Source organism: Aulostomus chinensis, chromosome 12 (genome assembly GCF_037954235.1).
Source record: "Aulostomus chinensis isolate RoL2024-O1b breed Wild chromosome 12, RoL_Achi_v1.0, whole genome shotgun sequence".
Classification (NCBI taxonomy): domain Eukaryota; kingdom Metazoa; phylum Chordata; class Actinopteri; order Syngnathiformes; family Aulostomidae; genus Aulostomus; species Aulostomus chinensis.
The window spans coordinates 14,058,860-14,076,270 of record NC_141331.1 but is presented as its reverse complement, the minus strand read 5'-3'; the positions used below and the strand labels follow the sequence as shown (position 1 = coordinate 14,076,270).

General features: G+C 41.7%; 1 protein-coding gene across 7 annotated transcripts in view; it reads right to left on the bottom strand.

The window, feature by feature from the left end:
• Nucleotides 1-14,300, bottom strand: part of abi3bpa (ABI family, member 3 (NESH) binding protein a) — a 30,081-nt gene extending 15,781 nt beyond the window's left edge. For 2 of the 7 annotated variants that reach the window (XM_086220317.1, XM_086220316.1), the window contains exons 1-9: nucleotides 13,978-14,300; nucleotides 4,925-5,104; nucleotides 4,762-4,830; nucleotides 4,513-4,645; nucleotides 2,542-2,732; nucleotides 2,019-2,062; nucleotides 1,354-1,402; nucleotides 475-540; nucleotides 205-282 (exon numbers count right to left, since the gene is read on the bottom strand). In XM_086220317.1, the coding sequence (XP_086076443.1) occupies nucleotides 205-282; nucleotides 475-540; nucleotides 1,354-1,402; nucleotides 2,019-2,062; nucleotides 2,542-2,732; nucleotides 4,513-4,645; nucleotides 4,762-4,830; nucleotides 4,925-5,104; nucleotides 13,978-14,086 (919 nt within the window). In that variant the 5' untranslated portion in view covers nucleotides 14,087-14,300. The remainder of the gene's footprint in view (nucleotides 1-204; nucleotides 283-474; nucleotides 541-1,353; nucleotides 1,403-2,018; nucleotides 2,063-2,541; nucleotides 2,733-4,512; nucleotides 4,646-4,761; nucleotides 4,831-4,924; nucleotides 5,105-13,977) is intronic. The other 5 variants (XM_086220321.1, XM_086220322.1, XM_086220319.1 and 2 more) reach the window with 4 other exon arrangements.
• Nucleotides 14,301-17,411: the final 3,111 nt, after the last annotated feature.

The following is a 17,411-nucleotide window of genomic DNA, read 5'->3' as shown; positions in this document are numbered from 1 at the left end:
AAGAGGCCATGCAGGCAAGTCTACTTACCTCGAACATCTGACCCCATCAGTCCTGACTGGGCAGAGCTACTGTACTTATTTAGAGCATGCTACCCTTTCACATGCAGCAAACTACACTGTCCAGGCACGGATAGGCTCTCAGTTACAGTCAGCCATAAAGAGAGCCATGAAGCTTTTACAAAACAAACAAGGTTCACTGTTTACCAGAAGGCTGTTTGGTGGAGACAGGCACTGTGGGTCCAGGGGTGGACAGAGATTCCTGTCTAGTAGTTGTGGTGGGAGCTGACAAATATAGTGTACGTTAGTGGAGCTGACAAGGTTTGCTACTCTATCTCCTGTAGAATGTATAAAAGTGGTGTAACACTAGCTAAGATTTCCTACAAGGTAGTGATAAAGATAGAGAGTGGAAAAGTCACAATATCAAGAATTTTTTTTTTTTCTGACCTCTGAGCTTTAGGTCAGAAAAGTCATTACCAAGAGTTGTCTTTGGGGTAATGTTCCTGGAGATGGGCAGTCTGCCCTGTGTCCTATTATGGAGAACTGACAAGAACAAGGGAGGAAAGATTAATGTCAATGAGTCAACTCTGACGATGCCTTCAGGGTCCTGGAAACAGAATTAGGTCAAGAAATAATTAATCCATTTCATTTAAAAGTCAGAATAAATCCTCTGCCTTTATTGTAATTGGGCTAATAGTGTAAACATGAGCCTCTTAGCTAGTCGTGATTTTCAAATATTTATTCTGTAATATCCAACCCAGACAACTTCAGGTACATCATGTTTAAGTGTAGAACAATGAAAGCTTTTGAAGGCAATGTAAATCAGATGACATCACTTATGTGATAGTCTGGGCTGCATTCATTGTCTCTGAACATTAGCCTGTGCATCCTAGTGTCAATATGTCACGAAGACACACAGTTTGAAAAACAAGTTTACATTACTTGGTATCTGTGCTAAAAAAAGCGACATGAAAAATTTTAATATTAAAGAAGTGGAACTGGTTATGATGAAGTCTGCAAAACAATGAATTTAAATGAAAATGCTTCCAGTGTTGAGACAAAGCAGCAGTGTGATGGAGGGGCTGAAACAAGCCTGTGACAATTCATAGTACAGTGTGCATTGGAAGAAGTACACATTCCCTTTGTGTAAGTAAAAGTATAAGTACCCATACAAAATGATACTTTGGTAAAAGTCCTAATTCACAGTTCTACTTAAGTCATCAAGTATTTGATTTTGAGTTGACTTAAGTAGCAAAAGTAGATCAAGTGAAGTACAGATATGTTGACATCGTAAAGTGCAGTACCTGGGTAAAAGTACTTTCGAACTCAGACTATAACATTACTTTATTGACTTACCATGGCGAGGAGCAAAGGGGAAGGAGCGTGGACCTGGCGTGAGTTGTTTCTGGTGGGAGAAAGACAAGAAGAGCAGAGAAGGAATTCAATGGTCAAAAGAGTTCTCAATAATATCTGTGTCCATACATTTCTGCCTCACAGAACTGTCTGGATTCCCTTCATGTCAATTTGATAACTCTACTTTGAGAATCATGTCAAACAATATTTTCCCACGGAAGGACAAGTGTGCCATCTCTCTCCTAGGAACAACTGTCAACAAATTTATCCTTCGTCCCTCCGTGTTATCTCCATTTTTTTTCTCCTCTGTTTCACAGCGTAGTGACGTTTACTAGCGACGTGCTGCTCTTTTGGCTTGGCTTCACTTGCTGCATTCATGCTGTTTCCATTCTGCAGCTGGATGGAAAACCAATGAGGCAAACAACCCTGCAAATAGTGTACATACAAAAAGTGCACAACACTGACTCCACAGCAGATTTTCTTGTTCCCAAAACACACCCTGTCCCTGAAAATGTTTATTTTGAGAAGAGTTAGACTACCTGTGTAGTTACAACACTAATGGAACCTCCTTCGGGATAGTAATAGGAAAACATCATGATGCAAATCAGAACTCTAAAAAGTCATTATTGGATTCAGTAAATAAATAATTGCGTGTGTCTCATACATACCACGGGACTGACGGGAGGTTTGAAGATTTTCCTGATGACTTTTTCTGAGAAACACAAGATTTAGAGGAAAAAAAACAGTAAATGAGCAGTCGTCATACTTTGTTCTGTATCTCATCTTTAAGATACCGCAATGATGATGTCATTCTCATTTAACTTTAGCCCGTCGATCACGATCAGGCTCTTCAGATGGTCAAACCCATAAACCCCTTTTCCTCTACTCCATTTCAAAACAAATGAGCTAAAGGATAGTGATTGCTATGACGATGATCTCTCTCTACCTCTCTCTCTCTCCCTCTCCCTCCCTCTCTCTCTCTCTCCTTCTCTCTCTCACTCTCCTCGTTGAACAGTCTGATCTGCAGCTTACGTGATTGACTCAGCTTTTATAGGCTTTCATGTCCATGCATGATTCACTTTGCTGGAATCTTTGGTGATTCTACTGGACATTATCGATGACCTGAGATACCATTATATTTTCGTAATGGCCACTCAGTAGGGATGATGATGTTGATGATGTCACACTTACCCTCTACGCCCCCCGTACTGATGTTGTGAATGACGGGTTTGCTCCACATTCCGCTGCGATCTCTAGAGTTGGGCTGGACACCGAACTCGTACACCGTGTTGGGCCTCAGATTGTCAATGACTGTGTCAGTGGTTGGGCAGGTCTGGTAGTTCCACTTCCTGCTCCTCTCACGGTAACGTACTGTGTAGTGTCTGGGCCAAAGAGAGGAGAAGCATGCACATATTATAGCTACATCTGGCTTTGTGTCCTCCAGTTTACCTGCACATGCAAGAAAAAACAAATGATTTGTCTTTTTTTCTTGTAGACATTTTGTCACACGTTCAAAAGTTTTAGCAGTATGGCTGGTTAGGAATTAATAGACACTTGAACACTTAAAATGTAAAAAATTGAGCAGCGAGTTTAACATCTTTTTATTCCAGTTCTATCTTGCTTTTTTCAGTTTGTACACAGTTACTATATTGGACTCTTGGTTTTGGACTTTCAGGTTTTTCTTATCATGGATTTTTAGATGTTTTCATTGTGTTAGTGTTTTAGATCTTAGTTTTACTGGTTCTTGTTTTATTTAGAAGTTCGCTTCCTTTGCCTTTTTTCTTTTTTTGTTTCCCACCTTTATTAAGTGACTCACCTACGTCTCATCAGTTCATCAGTCCTTGTCAGTCCCAGTGTTTCTCATCCTATTAGCTTCTTCCCTCCCTTGTGTTCATCCACCTGTTTCTTCTCGCCTTGTCAGTAGAGACTGCATTAAGTTCAGTTCCTCATGTCAGTCTGGGTCAGTCAGCTGTTTGGCCTCCAGTCTGTTTGCCTGAGGTTTCTTGTGTGATTTTTTTTTTTTCAGTTTAGCTTTTAGTTTATTTGTTTGTTATTTTAGTTTTATAAACCTTTGAATTATGCCACAGTCTCAGCATTTGGGTCCACCTGCTGCTTTTCTTACATTCAGTCTTTACAAATAGCCTTCCTCATGTTTCAGCTCAATCCTCATTTAAGAACTCTCACTGCAATGATCTTCACTTGTGTGTAATAATAACCCTTTGTGATTACAGTAAGATCCAGAAGCATGTCTGGCTTTGAAGTGAGCCTATATGATATCAGTCCCAATATCAAATTCAAGTCCAAAACCTGAAAAGTGTGTGAACACGGCAAGTTAATCCAGTAATCTCTAAATCAAAAGAAAAAATATATTTCTGATGTCTCTTGGGAGCAACAACATGTTTCTCTGGGTTGAGCTCAACAGAAGAATTGATAAAAGTGCACTCAAACCACAAATGTCCAATTCAAGATTCCCACTATGCTTAACTCTAAATATGACAGTGATAGCATGAGCTGCAGAATCTGAGTGAATCTGCTTCTCATCTGACAGAAGTGTTGTCGCATGCTCCTATTGATCTGATTCAGAGGACTATGAAACTGATAGTGGGCATAAAAGTCAGAGGAGATTGATTCCAAACGGCCGAGCAGGAGGAGATCACGTCTTTCATTAAATGCTTCAAAAAGAAGGTCTTAGTCAGAGGAAGAAAGCTTACACGTGTGCTGTGTGTGTGTGTGTGTGTGTGTGTGTGTGTGTGTGTGTGTGTGTGTGTGTGTGCGTGCACGTGCTGGCGCGGAAACACCTGCAGCTCCTTCTGGATCCACCACACAGTAACCTGATAAACTTGAGGGAATCATATAGTTCTTGCACCAAATGTCTATGTTTGTGTATGTATGTGTGTGTGCGTGTGTGTGTTTGCGCATAGGGGTGTGTGTGAGAGAGGGAGAGTGACTTAATCTTCCTCCATCTGTTTCTCTGCTTAGCAAACTATAATACAGCCAGTCGCCTTAAATTGCAACAAGTCTCTTTTTAATAGCATTTTTACACTAGTGCTTTGTTAAAACCAAGGTTTTGAAGTGAGGGTGTGTGTGTGTGTGTGTGTGTGTGTGTGTGTGTGTGTGTGTGTGTGTGTGTGTGTGTGTGTGTGTGTGTGTGTGTCAGCCTACCCATCCTCAAGACAGTCATTCATGATATTGCCTTCGTAGGGGGTTTTCAGCAGCGTCCCCCAGGACAGGAGAACTGAGGTGGGCGTCACCGATCCAATAACCAAGTGCAGCGGCTTCTCCAGTTCAACTTTACCTGAAAACAAATAAACATCAACATTTGCATCCACTCATATTCACTGTCTGAATCCTCACCGCCCAACCTCAGTGCATATTACCTCATTTCCTGTTATATGAATGTAGAAACCTCACCTGTGCAGTGCTTTTTCACCTCATTGGTCGGGATAGGCTGGACAGCAACCAGGTATTTAGGCTCAGCATCTAAACCAGAAGAATAAGAGGTGCCGATTCTCAAAACAGTCAGTTCGTCACAACATTTTGGTTCTTATCTCAAGAAGTGGACAGCCAGTCTTACCAAACTCGGTCTCATAAGGCTGTCCGTTCTCAGGCAGCTGAATGAACTGTTTGGAGAACATGCTGCTACCGTAGCCCAGGATGTAACCCTCCAGCTTGGTGTCTAGGTTGGGTCGCAAAAACTTCATCACGATGGTGTCTCCTGTGGCGGTGATGCGGACTTTCATGTTCTGACGTCTCACTGGGAAGGAAGGAGAGATTTAGTCCCTTTTGGCAGCACACCTGCGATTTGTCATGCAACGTGAGAAATGAAGATCATTTTTCCAAGTCCCAAAAATCATAGACGCATCCTCATATAATAGGCAGTGTCAGAGAAAATGACTCGGTGCAGACAGCAATTAAGAAATCTAAATGATCTGAACAGTTTCTTTTGAAAAGCAGCAGGGAGGAGTTCTCAGAAAGATTTTTATTCTAACAGGCTGCATCAGCCCACATTGAACATTACATCACTAACCAGGCACTCGAAGAGCACATGCAGTCACATGCAGACTTGCTGCTGGTTGAAAACGTCTGCTGAGGTTTCTGATTGAACAGTGTTTTTGCAGACAGCGCGTTGGCAAGAATTGTGAACTCTATACGTCCCAGCTTCTGTACGAGGTGTAAGCTACTTCTCTGTTCTCAGGGCTTTTGAAATAACTGTCAGTTAAGATCCCTTAATGTGTTTTATAAAACCTTGAGGTCAGTGAGTAATGTTTGAATCATTTGATTTGATTGGCGCAAACACACAAACACACCCACAAAAAAAAACAAAAACTTTTATTTGCCTTTTGAAGAAACCACGTATTCCCTGCTGGGGCTGATTTCCACAGAACAGGCTGGTGACATGTTTCAGAAGTGAACAAAGGTTGAATCATTGTCATTCGATCAAAGGGTGAGAAAAAAAATTAGCCAGATTTTACTGATCAATGTAACCATGGCGATATCTATGATCTATCTATCAATAAAATATGTCAAGGGCTGATGTGGAGTCTTTCTGCTCCTGTCCCACAAAAATCAAGCAAGACAGATCTGAAGGATCAGTAAGGGAATCTTAACATGGAGACAATAATTCTTGTAAAACTTAAGCAATGACATTATTGCTTTGGAATGAAGAGTCCATTGTCTGCTTTTGACACCATAATGTGTCAATGTGTCATCCAGTATAAAAAGGGGCAAAAAAATTCCCTCTCTTAACTTCAAAATGGGTCCCTGTGTATTTAATGGAAATGCACACGAAAGTGTCTGAGACTAACGCTTCTACAACAGATTCACTTGGGACCGTTTCAGCACCATGGATAGCTCCTGTCAACCCTCATAACCTCGGGATGTTACCGTGGACCCCCCCTCCCCCCCCCCTTTCACGACACGCACACGCCCCACTGCCACAGGGACTGACTGTTTTGATCAGTGACCATCATGTCATGCCTGTGGAAGGGCAGGTATATAGCTGTGAATCATACAGTAGCTCATACACTTAGTGTGAAGTCCCCTGAAATTAATGTATGTTCAGAGTAATTTGTTAAAAATCTTTTACAAGAAAAACAGGAATGAAGTGGAAGAGAAAATAACATTTCATCACACGACCTTTTATCTACTGATGAATGTCATTTTTGATCATTATCACAACTCTGTGTGCTAGTTTATCATGCTACATTTTAAGATGGCAAGTCTCAGGATCATGAAAAACATTATGTCAAGCAAGCTCACAGGGCAGCTTCAGGTCAGTCAATGATTTGATTAGTTTTCTCTAATTGTTTGACTCCCCGTTGGTGACGTAGCTTTCAACACTCGACGAAAACTGGGATCGTGAGCCATTAGCTCATCGGGGCCAGAAGTGTGACTTATGACTAACGTTGTCCAGCAGACACGTCAATAAACAAGCACATCAGGCAAACTTGTATTCTAAATTGTGATCATCGGGGATTGTCAGATAATGCATGTGTATTATCTATTTATCTTTCTTAAATCAACAACATATTTCTGGTTTCGTAATTAAAAGTTCAAACAGGAGTTTATGGGGTTTCAGCTGTCACCCGGTGGAGTCAAGGCTAAAACAATGGACTTTCTGCCTGGATTATGACTTGTACTAAACTCTCCAAAACACATGTCTTCAGCTCATATTTCAGCGTTAAATGAAATAGTGGAACTTTGCATGAGGAATACTGCCAGCAGCTGCCAGACACCAAAACAGACACTTAGGGAGAAAGAGGGGGAAGCCCTGAATTTGAAAAATATCCCCATGCTTTTCCAGCTCTGTGTTTCCTATCAAAAGTGCATTTGTTTTGCTTCTGCCATCATTATTTCCGATAAAACATGACAGAGATTGGCGCGGAGGGAGGCGACTCGGAGTGGAGGAAACATTAGGAAACTTCTGGCATTGCTTTTTTAAAAATCCAGTACAAGCAAACACTGGCGCTATCCCATGACAACGCGTCCAAAAACTCAGCCATTTGGCCCACACACCGCTTATCAACTGTTAAGACTTATCAATATTTCCAGTGTAAAATGAAGAAAGGCTTTAGGAAGTGATCCAGTCTTTATAGTCAATAAGAACACCACAAAGGAAAACTGTCAGTGTTCAAAGAAATGCAAAGCTACGGTGTCATGTTGTGTGTGTTGGTTTTAGATGAAGAAAAGTAATGTTGACTATGCTTGAGTTTGGCGTCCTGCTGACTCGGACCTTGTCAAACGTGATTTACAACTCGTCAAATGACATCTAACCAAAGTATTGTTAAACCCTGAACCTTTTCTTTGTGTCACAGGGGAGCACATGGAGCATTTCACTCCGACAGAGAGAAAAAGTTACTTGACATGGATGGATGGAGATGTCTGGGAAGTTGATCACAGATTTTGGGAGATGGCTTCATTCTCACTCACGAATACTGTGAATGAAGACGTATCACTTCAATTAAAACATCCTCTTCCTCCTCCTCCTCCTCCTCCTCATGGGACAACACAACCAGTTGATCAGAGCTTACTGTACAAGCAAATCCATTATGATGCTGGGAAGAAGCCAAGACATTTCACCATCTTGTTTTGGACTAATAGCCAGAGGATGTAATCCTCCTGGCTTGAGAAAGAGAAACACCCTCGAAGTGGAAACTCAAAGCTTGGCTCGGTCGTGCAGCGGTGATGCATGATCCTCTGGGAAAGGGAGTAGGTTAATGTGGTTGTCAGCATAACACATTCACTTCACTTCCAAATTGCACTGCAACATGATACTTTAATGTGTATACAACACAACATTGTATACATCTTTGGCATTCGCCTCTCACATGCTGATTTAGTGACATTATCAAACCTTAAATCATCCGCAGCATGTTCCTGTGCCTTTATATGCTCTAAGAATAAAATACACCGCCATCATGTCAAGACTTTTCCATTGATGCTGATGTGTGAACTAACGAGCTATAAATATCCAAAGCAAAGCCCTCTATAAAAGAAAAAACTTGGAGCGTTACTACAAGGCTGGTTTTGTTTTCGAAATATGCCATGGAAAAGAACTTTCCTCTCTTTGTTGAAATCAACGTGGATGGAAGTGAAACAGAATAATGAAGGCATGTCAGAGCAGCTGAACATCACGGCTGAGCTCTTAATCTCCCTGACTAAATGAGGGTATAAACTCGTTCTATTGCCCTACAACCATGTATCACACACATTCACCTCCATTTAAATTAATTAAACTGTGCAGGGGGGGCCCTAACACATGTATCCCTGCATGGTACCCCCCTGCTTCAAGGTGATTTTATGCAGCTCTGGCATACAGTATTTTGCCCTCTCAGGTTTCTGTCCGAGAGGAGGAGGGATGGTGAGAAAAGTTCGCCTCACATGCCACGGACAGATGTTTTGTGGCCCTTGGTAAAACCAACACCTTCATTTAAAGCAATGAAGTGTGAAAGTCCCTCTGAGTGCTGTGCCAGCCGGAGCCGGAGTGGCTTTGTAATAATCTTGCCGTTGAACTGCCTCGTGTTAAGCTATAATGAGAATACCCTGAGGCTGCAGTAGGAGCCTCTTGGAGGGAACAATCCCTCCCATAAGGACACACCAGTAGATCACACCTTGTAGCCCAGCAGGGGAGAGAGCTGTTCCTGGGATTGTACTCCCAGATTTTTCCCCCAGCCTTGGCTGTTCCCTTACTGGTCTCTCCGCTCTCACAATATATGTCCCCAGATACATTTGACTGAGCAACAGCTGTTTTCTCTTCCCCTGTGGCGCTGATCCATCCCATCCTCAATCTCCCATCCTAAATGTGTCACTGGCCATCTTTCCATCAACTGGATCTTCCCTCAGCTTCCTCAAGTGTTTTGAATTCATCGCCTCTAGTCTCCCCTCAAATTCCCTGTCATTATCTGTGCATGCTATTTGGCTTCATTTTGTTTGGCTAGGGACGAGTTTCCAGGACATTTATTATCCCGACGTGGGATGGTAGTAAATAATTTCTTGTATTGCAAGTGATCAAACTCATTCAGATACAGATATATACCAATGTAAACTAGCTTGACTTATTTACAATGGAGTTATAATGATTTAGAGCACACACACATAAAATAAATGGGAAATACATTACTTAGGATAATCTAACAGCACATAAACCTGCCAGATTGTAAAAACTGCATAAAATAAGTGGATGTAGCCACTGTGACGTCTGATTTGTGGACTACCGCTTTTAAAGCCATGAGTTTGGCATATTAGCTGTAATCATCTTGGTTTTGGACACGGCCATATTTAGACGAGAGGGTAGAATACCATGGAAACGCTTAGATGGTTGCCATAAACTTTCCCTAAAGCATACACTACTTCATCATCTATGGGACCATAATTTACAAAATGAACATCATGCTGTTCTCAAGAAGGTTTGAAACTGGCGATTGTGACCATAAACTCATTAGAAAAATGTTTACTGACATCATAAGTCAAATAAGTCATTTTTCCAGGCAAGCAGTGTATTTGCCCCCTGCTGGTCACGAGGAAACAATGCAGATTGAAGCAGTGAATGCATCAATTCACCATTTGAAAGATGAAGGAGAAGGGAGAAGATATTAGCTGCTACTTATCATTAGAAACAAAATAATGAGGAGGCAAATCAGAAGAGCCGTCACCTTAATGAATGCAAGATATCGCCTCTTCCAAAGTAAAATCACTGATTAGGAACAAATGTTTTCAGAGTGTCTGCTGGACAGTTAATGTAGCCTGGAGGGCATCTGAGGTCACTTGGAGAGGGAGGGTTACAGAGGGCTATTCAACTGGTTGTAGTTTTCATTTTCACCACTAGTTGTCACTAAATTCTACAAAGTGGTCTTTCCTTTTAGGGATGTGAAAACAAACACGCTCCATTGCATAACATATCTCGCTCTAAAACCAGGTGTTGGATCCAAGAGGAACAGAGATATGGACGTTTAACTCTCCTCCCAAGGCAAACACACTCGCATCCTCCACTTTCATCTCCCTCCCAAAAGCTGCATGCTGTGATTTGTCTGCAGGCCACGGTCAGCTTGCAACTTTACCCTCTGGAAGCAACCCTTTTCCACTTTGCATTCTTCTTTATACTGAGTCCAGTCTACTCACCTTAAATCACTTTTAGTATCATCAGAGGGCGCCCAAGATTAACTCGCAAAATAAAGCATGACTGTGAAGCATATAGAGCCTGAGATGGAGCACCAGAGTTTTTGGTGTTTCCTTGTGTAAGAGTATTAGACAATGTGAAAAATATTTGTCTGGGACTGGTTTTCTTCACACCGGTGATAACAGTCAACCACATAGAGATTTGGATTGTTTTGATAAATATTTATAATAGTGGTGTCAGGATTTCGATTCCAAGAGGCAAATCAATTGTAGAGCTTCCAACTTTGTCTTTGGAATTAACAAGTAGGATTCCCAGTATTTTTTTTATTTTTTATTACATGTCAACCCACTCATGGAAGGGTTGGGGGGGGGGACGACACAGCTGCTCATTAACGTGTTTACCATGAGTGGATTTACGAGACACATGACTACTCTCCAAGTATGAGATGATGTAGACGCACTGGTCCATGGCTAAACGCTTCACTCATAGCGGCTGATGACAATCTCCCTGATTTTGGTACTAAAAGTTGGTGGAAATCTGCATTGCACTGAACTATGGGTGGCCCTCTAAAGTTTGTGTGATGTCATGCAGAAGTTGTGTACCTGTAAACACTCTCCTACCAGCGGCATGTGATTGGTACAATCAAGTATAATTAGGGTATACCTAAAAAATATCTCCATCCATCCATTTTCTACTGCTTATCCTGTTAAAGGTCGCTGGGGGGGGGGGGGGGGGGCTGGAGCCTATCCCAGCAGCCTTTGGGCGAGAGGCGGGGTTCACCCTGGACAGGTCACCAGTCCATCTCAGGACCAACACATAGAGACAGACAACCATTCACAATCACAGTCACACCTACGGTCAATTTAGAGTATCAATCAGCCTCGTCCTCTCTTGATGTCTTTGGACTGTGGGAGGAAGCTGGAGTACCAGAGAGAACCCACACAGGAACAGGGAGAACATGGAGACTCCACACAGAAAGATCCTGTGCTGGAGCCGGGACTTGAACCTAGATCCTTCTTGCTGTGAGGCAGCAGTGCTGACCACTGCACCACCATGCCACGAGGAATAGAACATATTCATCAGAAATATAATCTTTTATTAGAACATGATTCATCCATCTGGATGTGCTACTGCTCTCTCCATATGAAAAAGTCATTTGTTATGTCAGCAGATTATTTCACTGCGAGGATAACTGGGGGTGTGGTTAGGCGTGTCCTTGTGTAGGAAAGTGTAAAGGAAGTGGGTGGATTGTTGGCTGGTTTGTTGGCGGCTTAATTTTTGCTGCGGTTCTTGCTGCTGTAACTATCTGGCTTTAGAAGGCGCAGATGTCCGATGCCTGGTTTCGCAAGCCTTGATATGATGGATCAGTTTACTCGGAGTGCAACAATGCCATCTTGTTATGCTTGCCACTGTCTGCAGCTCTAGGTTAACAGTAGGAGAGCTTCTAGTCAACTAGCCAGAGCTAGTAGAGCTTCTAGCATCCTCCCCAACGTTGCTAGTTTTAGGCTAATTCATTTAGCACTCTGTTTCAGATGTTATGAGTCCATTTTTCCGGTTCTTTTTTTGGTTCTGAATAGAATAACATAGGAAGATGTTATTACACTTAAAGTAATAAAAATGAACTGTTTTTAAGTACAACTATCTGGTTTTGTTGCTTCTCTGCTTCGTGTGAGGCTAACCGCTAACATACCTTAACAGAGTAGCGGAGGTAAACACCTCTGGACCACACCATGAAAATGCATGAAAATCATGCATCGAAATTAGGTGCATGACTTAATATTTCACAATATCATGTGACCTATATGTTTGAAGAACTGAAATCAAGACAAAATGACTAAAGTCACTATAAAGCCAATTATCTTTTTATCTTTAAAAATCAAGACTACAGGTGGCATAGCTGTCAGTGCTGGAACAATAAAGGTAGACCAAAAAAAATAATATAAAAAAAATGGGGTGAATTCATAACACAACAAATGAGTCATTCTCATCTCATTTAAAACATTTTGATAATACCCCTTCTGGAGAAATTTTGTGATGTAATTTCCAGAACTGCTTGTGTTTAACTGAATTTTCTAACTTCAGGTGGTTTGGTAAAAATCCATGAATGACCTCAATAATATCTGAAACAAATGACACACAATATTTCACTCAGGACCCTGAATGATAGGAAAGAGGCAAATTGAGAACTTGTTCGCAGAGTGGTCACAGTTCCAGGAGGGTCATTCCACCAGGTCGACCTTCTCTGACTTCAAACCTGGAAACGCTTTCAGTAAAACCCGAACCTGACCTGCTTCAGCTGTGTCTGCTCACCTCATTTCAGGGAAATGTGGATTAACCACAAGGATCGTAAAAACAGTGTGGTTTGAACGTTTGACAGGTGGCTTAAGAGAAGGATCTTACTGTGGATGATTCTCTTCCTTTGTTTTAGGGATGGTTCTCATTGGCAATTTACTGAATCACACTTCTGAATCCAACCCACCTGAATCGTAATCCTTTTAAATCCTTCATTCAATCCGGTGTATTTAGCTTGGAAGCATGTGACCTGAGTAACCAAATATGTTCAGAACTGAATGCTTAAAGCAATACTTTGCCCAAAAAGTGTAATTTGCTTTTCTATGACTCACCAGTAGGTGTCTTGAACTCACAAAGACATTTTCTTCACTTCATGGTGACTTCATAAGTCAGAAAACACCAGGCCCACTATTTTTTCAGGGTGTTCACACTCCTGCATGCACGTGCTGAACCGGAGGCGTTCCAGTTTGTTAGTTTTTTGCCTCAAGTCAAAGTGTTTGTGGATTATTGAGCATACGGCCAGATAAAGAAGACGTGGATTGTACCAGACACGGTGGTTGAGAGTTTGTTTGTGTTTTTGTTTTGCTGTTGTCAGTTGTCAGTGCCCGTTAACTTCAAGCCTAAAGTATATAGCTGGCATTTTCTGAATTCTGGAGTCAAAGAGCAATAGCAGTGGGTCACTGAAAGGCAAATTACATTTTATGGGTGAAATTTGAGAATTACGAGTCAGTTGGCATCAACTTTTACAAGCTCTATGATTACGTCAGAGTTTTTTACGTTGCTCTTTGGATTGTGATTCAAATTAACTATATTACTCACGGGGTGCAGCTTGCCTTCTAAACTCTGACATGTCATCTTTCTGCATGTTTCAGATACTTCTGCGTTTTGAATTTGCAACAGATACCCTTTTTTTTCAAGGACGTTTTTTTTTTAATTGTCTCGATGTTGTTAAAGGAAAAGATTTGTAACTTTGCAGCACTTCACGTGCTGCGAAGGGAACCTTTACTGTTGTCATCACACATCTCACAGTCCTAACCATGACATATTATCATTCCTGACTGAACTCAGCATGCATTTGGAAGAAGGCAAAGACAGCCTGCAGGGATGTCATCAGTTCATCAAAGGGATAAGTTCACATCATACAGAGGGGTGCATTTGTCCATGCAACTATCACCTCACATGCACATCAAGGTAAATAAACAAACACAAAATTCCCCCACCTCTACTTCTGCGTGGAGTGGAGGGACCTGAGAGAACTATCCCTGCGATGAAGACCATGAGGAGGAGGACCAGAAAGCTGTGCGAGTGCTGCTGCATCTGAATCATCATCACTGCTGTGGACTCTCAGGTGTAACGAGGTACTGGGATCTGAATGAGCTCGGTTAACCTCAGAGGTGGTCGCGCTGTGTCGCTGGATCAGGTTGAGTGCTGGAGCTGCAGGCGTCAGGCTGGATGTCTCTGGAGTGGCTGGACTACTTCTCTGAGCCGGTGGCTGTCGGACTAGTGCAGCACACTGGACTGGACGTCTGGATGGAGCTGGCTGCTCCTGCATATTCTATACCTCTAAAATCGAGGGAGGGGTCAGAGGGAAGCGGACACACCCACCACCCTCACCCACCCCCATCTATCTTTTTCTTTCTCTCTCCCCTCTCTCTCCATCGGACTCTCTCTTTCTCTGGAAAAGGACAAAGTACAGGTTCTTGCCAAGCCTCCCGCCTTTCTCTGTCTTTTTTTTCTCCTCTTACTTTTTTCTTTGCAGAGTGTGTTGTGTCCTTACAGTCCTGCTTTCCATCTGCAGAGGCCTGATGACACCTCAACATGCTTTTATTCTCTCGTTCACTCTCATTTTCTTAAATTCTCTCACACCTCGAATGTTTATGTGCACCCCTGGTTCACACTTGGAATGTAACTTTTACAAGGCACCTTTAAAACCTGATTATTGATATGATTGCACTTGCATGAATTACCCAAGTTTCTGAGCGCACAATGCAGGACACTCTCACTCTTGGTCTTTTGTACTTTTCACTGTGAAGAGTAATAAACATTAATATAACTATATAAGCCTCATAAACATGAGGCAAAAGGGAGATGTCAGGACATGTGCTTCGTTTTTGTTTCCGTGTATTTTAACTCATCCAAGATCTTTCAATAACCCTAACCTAGCATATTTCCAGCCTTAACCCCAGCATTGGCGATGGTCGTTCTGTCACGTCACGTCAGACAAATTTGTTAATGTCAAAACTAAAAAAGCTCAAATCAAAACTTTCAAAACATAGAACTGGCAACAGATATCTGAAAGCATTGAAATTCTGTACTGTGTCCAAAAAAGTAACTGAGTGGTTCATGTTCAAGATTCCCTATCTGATCTGCTGACCCGATGCGAACCTACTGGACCACTCCCGTCAACTGGATCAGGATTACTGGTTTTCCCCAGAGTTAAAAATAAACTATGGCTGCATGCGGCTGCTGAAAAAAAAGGGGGAAAAAAAGGTTCCTTTATCATTTGCAGATTACTTCTTGTTATTTTTTTATTGCCTCTACTCCATATGTTCTTGTTTGTTTTGTTTTATTGTATTTTTTTGTGAGTCTTGTGGTTTGTGAAACCCGGGTTTGGAATGCCCCATATAAATAAATTTGCCCTGCCATGTTGAAAGGGGGACAGCCAACACGTCCTGGGGTGAAATTAGAAAAGGCACAAGCTGTGCTCACCCATTTTCTCCTAACCCTGCTTAGGACATGTAGCTATGGTAACAGATGAGAGATGCTCATTGTAGGTTTAGAGTTCATGGTACTTCTTACAACTAATTCTGTTCTCACTAATGCAAGCTTTAAATTTCACCCTGATCACTGGAGATACTTTCGTTCATTCTAGCTATGCAAATGTATGTTGTTGCATATAGTTCTACTAAATAATACCACAAAGAGATATTTTGATTTTTGAGTGAACCGTTTTCATATGCTGAAATTCCAAGGCTCAGGCAAATATTTTTATTGCCATATTCAAATGTTTTATCACCACAAAAAGAAATTTGGAACACAAATAAAACATAAGAACACATTCTGTTTGTGAGAGGACATTGAACAACTTCCACATGGACCTGGGCCACAAAAACCTCCTGGAGCCAGATGCATAAAACTATACATACATGACTGAATTTTCAAGACAGAACCATGCTTATGCATTATTTTCCTCATTGCATAATCATGGTTCTGTTTATATACCTGGATCATTACTAGTAATAGAGGTTGACACGACCCCAGTGAGCTCATTCCAATGTAAATCCCTGTTGCTGTTCCTTTGTTTAGACAAGGCAACAGCAAGAAACAAAATCACAGTGTGAAACTCTGAGGGCGGGGGGGCCGGGTTTGGTACATGTGAGGAACCTGGCTGCTGGCGCATAATGGACACTGTTGAAGGCTTTGCTGGGTACCCTGGATGGGACAGCAGTGATCAAAACAGAAGGTTATGCAGGCAGGAAAGAGAGTTTCTGCAATTATAATTGAATGAGGTTGAAGAAAGCAAATTTGCAGATTTTATATATATATATATATATATATATGTATATATACCCAACGTGAGTGACAATGTCTGAGCTGCTGACCCTGGATGAATTTTTAAAAAAATTATGCGTAGGAGCGCATCCGTACACGAGCAAATGTGCGAGCCATATTTGGATCTCCAAAATAGAAGCGTGCGTGGCTTCTATTCTTGCATTGGCAAGATCTTCTAACACTGCCAAAGCTGCAATAGATGTCATCACATACAGCTCAGGCTATTTATAGCACTTACAAAGTCTGTCAATTGATTACACATAAATCCAGGGTTACGTTTGGTATTCCGTGTGACAAAGTGCAAAAGAAGCATCGGTAGCTATGTGCACTTTAAACCCATTTTGAGGCCAGGTTGAGGATAAAAGCACATGTGAGGATTGAAGAGAATGAGTATGCACAAGCTGGTTTTTTAGCTTCCAATACTTTAATGACAATATGAAGAAACATTTCAGGCCTGATTGTTAACAGCCAGTAAGTTCAACAATTGTGTGTGTGTGTGTGTGTGTGTGTGTGTGCGTGCGTGCGTGTGTGTTCCTTTAGAGGCCCTTTTTATCATGGTAAGCCAAGACTTTCTGCTGGGCCTCCAAAAGAAGTGTGTACTGTAAATGTGTGCAAGGCGCACACATGTCTGCTCGCACGTGTATGTTTTTTTTTTATGTATTCCAACATCCCCACCCTCCAATGAAGTTGATTATATCCCACATGTCATCACACGAGACAGGAAATGATGGTGAACGCCAGAGGAGGTGTGTCTCCAGAGGAAGTCCCTTAACAGATTTTTGCAATGGAACCCCAGACTTCACCATGCCAGAAGTCATTAAATGTCGATGCATCATGGTCTGCAGAATGTTTGGGGTGTAACCAGCCTGCTTTGCTGACTGGACTGGAAGTCAGCAGGCAAAGATAATCCGACCATCCTGTTTTCCCATATACATAATAGGTTCTCTTCAGGTTTACAGTAATTTTGAGTTGTTTCAAATCAAAATGTAATCATATCTCACACTGGAGTGAATACGCATCTCTCCTGGTTTATTTCTCAAACTAACTTATCTGTGGTTTCCATTTAAATAATTAAATGATGTAATTCTATACTTCTCCCTTT